This window comes from Xenopus laevis, chromosome 8L, assembly GCF_017654675.1.
Source record: "Xenopus laevis strain J_2021 chromosome 8L, Xenopus_laevis_v10.1, whole genome shotgun sequence".
Lineage (NCBI taxonomy): Eukaryota > Metazoa > Chordata > Amphibia > Anura > Pipidae > Xenopus > Xenopus laevis.
The window spans coordinates 29,588,823-29,595,590 of NC_054385.1; the positions used below are offsets into that span (position 1 = coordinate 29,588,823).

General features: G+C 40.3%; 1 protein-coding gene across 1 annotated transcript; it reads left to right on the top strand.

Annotated features, from left to right (window-relative positions):
* The first annotated feature begins 424 nt into the window (after positions 1 to 424).
* LOC108705633 (rho GTPase-activating protein gacV-like) lies at positions 425 to 3,367 on the top strand. Its single transcript, XM_041573894.1, has 6 exons — positions 425 to 606; positions 882 to 941; positions 1,085 to 1,155; positions 1,543 to 1,872; positions 2,387 to 2,471; positions 3,242 to 3,367. The coding sequence occupies exons 1-6, from the start codon at positions 505 to 507 to the stop codon at positions 3,365 to 3,367; spliced, it is 774 nt and encodes a 257-aa protein (XP_041429828.1). The 5' UTR covers positions 425 to 504.
* Positions 3,368 to 6,768: the final 3,401 nt, after the last annotated feature.

Sequence of the window (6,768 nt, forward strand, 5' to 3'; positions counted from 1 at the left end):
TTTAGTATTCTGTCACTAATGCTCTTTCTTTCACTTACAGACGCTGTACTCCACCCTGAAGAACTTCAGGGAGGAATATACAGACTTTGAGGCCCTTGCCTCTTATTACGGTAAAATCCAATATTCTTTATCAGTTCCTAATGTTGTTAGTTTTATTATATGTGAATTCCTTTCACCCTTTAGCTCAGTATTTAATGGAAATGTGTTTTTCCTGCAGAAGATCACTACTGGGTCCAATACAGCAAGAACTTCAACATGTAAGTAAAACATAAATGGACATGTTGGGAATCATTTGCTTTTGCCCCGGGGCTAATTGCAAGGGCAATAAGGCTGGAAAATATTTTATTAATGCTCAGTGGTATTTTTCTTTTTCAGAAAACACTTCCTTCTTATGTGCGTTGAGGACCCGAGGATGAGGGCCAAGGAGAACATTGCCCAATACTGTTTAATGCTCGAATCACTGGTATGTAATGCAGAATAGATGTTTTGATAAATAGGGAACAAATGATATTAGATTGCCAGCTCTTATCTCACGCTTCTTTCTTTATGTTACAGGAAGTGCTCAAGAGGGAACGTGCCTCCCTCAAGAATGCCAAGCTGCCTCCTGTAAGTGTCACTAGTATTATTATTATTATTATAGGAGAGGTTATTATTCACTGTGTGTCTCTATAATATTTAAGAACAATATTAGTCATTCTCTCTCTCCTGCTCCCCTGGGAGGGGGGGGCATCTAAAGTCACCCATCCAAGTGCCATTTTAACCAGCAACAAAAATGGGGTTATGCACAGACACTGCATAGAGTTTTATTACAAGGGGCCACATGGGCACAATAATGGCATTGGTACAAAGAAGCGCTTAACACTGACTCTCTTCTTCCACAGGGTCATCCAACACGACTGCAAAACCGGAGGCAGAAATATGAGTATCTGCGGCTGGAGAATGTAAGTTCACCTGGGATCACTGTCCCTGATGCTTTTCTTGGGTGTTTAAAAGGTACTATTAGCAGCACATATACAGCCATAATTCTAATTGTCTCCTTTCTTTCCCCTTTGCTCCTATCCTTGTGCCTCCCCTGTGCTCACAGACCATCAAACATCATTTTTGCCAGTTTCAAATCGAGCTCTTGAGGGAGCAGAAGCTGCGGGAAGCTGCTCGGTATGTACTTTGCAATTAACACTTTCAATTACAGTTACTGGCACATAACATATTCAAAAAATAGATGTTTTCTCATAGCTCTGGGTGCTTTGGCCATACTAGTAATAAATAGCACAGAAACTTGTGGAACTTTTTTAGGTCCCTACAACCATAGCACGTATCTCTGCATGTATCACTGGGTGAAACCCAGCATGGAACTTACTCAGCTCAGTAACTGCCCAATGTGTTACAGTAGGGACAGGTGTGTAGAAGGTACAATGTTATTACGTAGGTACAAGTCTATCTGGCTATTTTAATCCTCCAGTGATCAGAATTGTAGTTGCAATACTTTGGAAACATATGACAATAATGACTCAATATTTGACATTTTCTTCCCTTCAAACCTAGTAAGAAACAAATGCACAGACAAACTCCTGCAGCTAAAGAAAAGGAGGATGGAGCCACTGCAGCAGCAGAAGAGGGAGCTCTTGCTTCAAAGGGGAAAGAAGGAGCAAAAGAAAAAGAAGAGGAGGAAGACGCAGCTCCCGGAAAAGAACAGCAAGAGGAGCAACAGGAGAAGATGGAGGAGCAATCTCCTGCAGTGAAAGAACAGGTAGGAATGAAGAGGAAAAGGAATGAAGAGGAAGCTCCAGCAGCGGAGAATAAAGAAGAGGGAGCAGATGGAGAAGAAGAAGCTCCTCCAAGGAAGCGGCCAAGGAAGGACTACAGAGGATTTAGGTAATGTATCTAATTATGGGCTATTGCTTATTATCTGCAGATGCCCCATGTTGGCCAGTGCAACTCTATTTCACCTCCTGCTGTTCCAATCATATGGGCTGCCCAAATTAGTAGAATAAAAGAATGGTGGCCACAGTGGGTATGGCTCCTTCTACACTCACGTGCTGATCGGTCATGGTGCGTAACTGCTAGGCCGGTGTAGGGGTGCCTTTAGGTTGTGCCAGGTACTCTGGGTAAGAATCCAGCCAAGACTACAGATATCAGTTCTGGTTCTCTAGTAGGCCAATGAGGAGGGAGGTAGGTAACTCTGATATGACTGCTGTAGCATTGGCTCACATATCCACCTTTGGGAATGGGTTTCTCACTGGAAGCAAGACTGGCACCAGGTGATCAATATAAAAATAAAAGGTGCCATGCCAGGTAGCTGAGAATGAGCCTTTTATATAATAAAAAAAACAAGTATTAGTCTGTAATTAATTCTTATCTTAACAATTTCTAAACTTTTTCTTTTCAGCGTTCCACCAGAAGACTCTGCTGCCTCCAACGCAACCCTGCTCCTTGCATGCCTTCTGTGGCTGTTTATGCATATCTGTGTGTTTGTGTGTGTCTATGTGTGTCTGTGAGTGTTTGTCTATGTTTGTGTGTGTCTGTGTCTAGCCATGATCCAGGGTATAAACCGACTGCCGTTTGAAGGAGTCAGGAAGGAATTTTTACCCTCAGTTCAAATTGGCCAAGCGCTGGGGTTTTTTGCCTTCCTCTGGATCATCAGCTGTTCATTATTGTTGATGCCCAACAATAATTGGATATTTAAATCAATAAATCTCCTGTTACCACCAACAGGTTTCCCATAAACATGTCTCTGTGTTTTTAATTGAATAACTATAGTGAATATTGAAGGGGGGGTCTCCTGTGCCTCATTCTGCTTAAGGTGACTGACCAATTGTGTGAAGGGATGTGCGTTTGTGTGTATCTAATTAATACCGCTGGGGCTGATGAACATCTGCAAGTGCAGAACAGGGTTGGGTAAAACTGTGTGGTGTTGCTCATAGAGGGGTTAGTTGAAGAACTGGATGGTTTAATATCTCTGCAGGTGAGTTGCTATAGTGGGTTCTGCTGTGGGACTGGGTTAATATGTACATGATGGGACTGAAATACACAGATATAAGGTCATTCTACCTACTATAGTATTATACATACTGAACTCTAATGATTGGAATGTATTAAATATTGCTTTACTCAATAGGCCACAATCCAACAGCATTTCTAACATTGTGCCCCATTGATACTATAACAGGCATTTAATAAATGGATATGCTTGATATAGGGGGATGTTTATGATGGATTAGTTTTTAGGTAACTCTCTGTACAGGTTATAAGAAGCTTTTGTGGTGGTAGTGGTGGTGGGGGACCTGCTAATGGTCCTGCTAATGAGAAGCATTCCATTCCTTCTAACCCCCACACAATCCACTCCAAGGCCGACTGTCAGCAGAATTAACTCCTGTAGCAACACAGTACTCCACATTCAGATCTCCATGGACTTTGTCAACAAAATGCATGAGGTACACTGCACATAGACGGTGTGGGACACGTTGCCTTCACTTCGATGTACATCTATGGTCGAACACACTGCTATTTCTGACACCTTTCTTCCATTTCTTGATTTTCTCTTCCCCTTTCTCTTTGTCTTTCCTTTATCCTCCCCTTATCCCCCCTTTTATAATTGACGATACAGTCACTTTAGCTTTTTTAAGTTAATGGTTCATATGTGGAAACTACATTTATTGATCTGCTGTGTAGATACCTTCCTTGTTGTTACTTCAGCCGATGTCTTTTTGTTGCACTACGTTCTGCAGTCTATACTGTATTGGTGAAAATCAATAAAAATTTCAAATCTTAAAAAAAATGCATGAGGTAAAACAGGAGACCAATGAGACTATGGGTCCTATGATGTTACATCTCTTTTCACGTGCATACCCACATCTGAGATAATTGGAAGGCAATTAAAAGATAATGTGTGTATGTAACTTCTTTGACTTACCTGGAAGGGGTATCTGTTCCTGCAAGCATTGCTGAGATCAGTGATCGCAATCTCGACACCTTTAATCCGAGTCAAATCAATGGCACCACGGAAAGAGAGTATTTTCTGGAAAGGAAAGTATATAATTATAAAGGAACATACTGGGGTAGCTGCTACTGTGTATTATTTGGCATTTGCCAATACAGTTAACAAATAGTGACAGATAATAGCAATGACATTTACACATGTTTATAAACCTAGCGAGAATGAGAAATTAAAGGGACAGAGACAATCGCAATGACAGTTACACATGACTATAAACCAAGTGAGAATGAGGAATTAATTGAAATTTGGAAGTTGCTCAGAGTTACATTGTTTAAGGGTCAGAGTTACGTTGTTTCAGGAGTCCGAACCAGCAGTTCAGAGAACAGAAAAGAATGAGGAATGAATGGCTATTGGAAAAATTGCTTAGAGGTACATTGTTTTAGGAGTTATAACCAGCAATTCAGAGAACAGAAACGAATTTGGAATGAATGATATTGAGAAGCTGCTTAGAGTTACATTTTTATCAGCCAAAAAAGTTTTTCGCAAAAAGACATTGGTTTCTAACTGTCTAAAAAATTTAAGAAAAATCATGTTTCCCATAAAACAAACACATATATCAGAAACACAATTTATTTATGTAAGAGAACACAGCAGATTTGAAAAGTTCTATGTATCCTGAATGCGCCAATATCTCTCTCTCTCTCTCTCTCTCTCTCTCTCTATCTATATATATATATATATTCAAAGAAAAAAGACTGCACTCACAGGGCTTGTATGGAAAAAAAGCCACAAGGGCTGTGATTTATTCCTCAACGTTTCGGCTATCAAACTCTAGCCGTGAGCTGAGGACGGCTAGAGTTTGATAGCCGAAACGTTGAGGAATAAATCACAGCCCTTGTGGCTTTTTTTCCATACAAGCCCTGTGATTGCGGTCTTTTTTCTTTGAATACATGTATATGCAAGTTTTACCAGCACCTAGGCATTTAACTTTTTCATTGTGGAGTGCACCAGTCACAGAACTACTCAGTGACTTCTAATATCCTTATCATTTAAAGTAGGGAGTACGTTGTCTCTTATAGTATATGAGTGATGCTCAAAGATCTCTGCATAACTCAACCTGCAGCCTCATGACTTTACATGGTCACAGAACTCCTCAGTGAAAGCAAACATCCTTAACATTTACGGTATTTACAGTGGGGTTGCAGTATCCCTTATAATACGAGTGATAGCCAACTGACTAACTCAGCCTGCAGCCATATGCATTTATATGGTCTCAAACCCATCAGTGACTTTAAATATCCTTATAACTTATAGTGGGGGTACATTATCCCATATAATACTTGGGTGATACTCAGAGTTCCCTCTAGAACTCAGACTGGAGCCTTGTGCCTTTATATGGTGGCAGAACCCCTCAGTGAAAGCAAATATCCTTAACATTTACGGTAGGGGGCACACAATCTCTTAAAATACCTGTGTGATACTTAGGGTCCACTGTATAACTTAGTCCACAGTCTTGTCTCTTTTTGGTCACAGAACCCCTCAGTTACATCTAACACGCATATCATTTAGGGGGTACAGTATCCTTTATAGTCCCTGTATAAATAAGCCTGTAGCTTTGCGCCTTTACATGGCTACAACCTCTCAGTGCCTTCTAATATCCTTACAATTTACAGAGGGGTTGCAGTATCCCTCATAATATGAGTGACAGTCAATTGGCTAACTCAGCCTGCAGCCATATGCATTTATATGTCCCGAACCCCTCAGTGACTTTTAATATCCTTATAATTTACAGTGGGGGTACATTATCCCATATAATACTTGGATGATACTCAAGAGTTCCCACTATAACTCTAGCCTGCAGCCTTGTGCCTTTATATGGTGACAAAACCCCTCAGCGACATCTTATATCCTTATAATATACCGAAAGGGGGTGTATAATCCCTTATAATACACAAGTGATACTCAGAGTTCCCTATATAACTCAGCCTGCAGCCTCGTGAGTTTATATGGCCACAGAACTCTTCAATGACTTCTAAAATCCGTATAATTTACAGTAGGATTACATTATCCATTATAATACATGAGTGATCATCAAGAGTTTCCTGAATAACTTCGAATCCCTCAACGACTTCTAATATATTTATAACTTACAGTGAGGGTTCATTATCCTTTATAATACACGAGTGATAGACTCCTGTTTAACTCAACGTGCAGCCTTGTGCCTTTATATGGTTGCAGAACCAACCGCTTAGTGAAATCGAATATCCTTATTATTTACAGTAGGGGGTACAGTGTCACTTGCATCCATCTATTTCAGATAAAGATGTCTAGATGATCTGCCTGCAAATAAAGGGGATCATTTGCAAGGTGCAACAATTAAAAATGTTTTTTTTTTGTACTTTGCATTTAGCCCTATAGGCTGCACCCAAAGAGAAAAAGACATAATTAATAACTAACTATGGCAAGTGTTAAGCACAGAGTTGCCTTGCAGATGACGTGCTATGCTCTGATCCAAGTCCAGGTCTTCTTCTGGCACTTTGGTAATTTTCATCACTTTCGGCGCATGCGCAGTTGTAGCGAACCAGGAATATGCTCCAACTCCAAACGGCTGTCTTGTACTTTAAAGCAAGGCCTTTAAGGGTGTAGGTTTTAAAGGGGCTCACCTTTATGGTAACTATTAGTATGTTATAGGACGGCTAATTCTAAGCAACGTTTCAACTGGTCGTCATTTTTTCTTTTTTTAAAGTTTTTGAATTATTTGGATTCTTCTTCCGGCTTTCAAATGAGGGTCACTGACCCCATCTAAATCAGTGCATGGTTGCTAGGGTAATTTG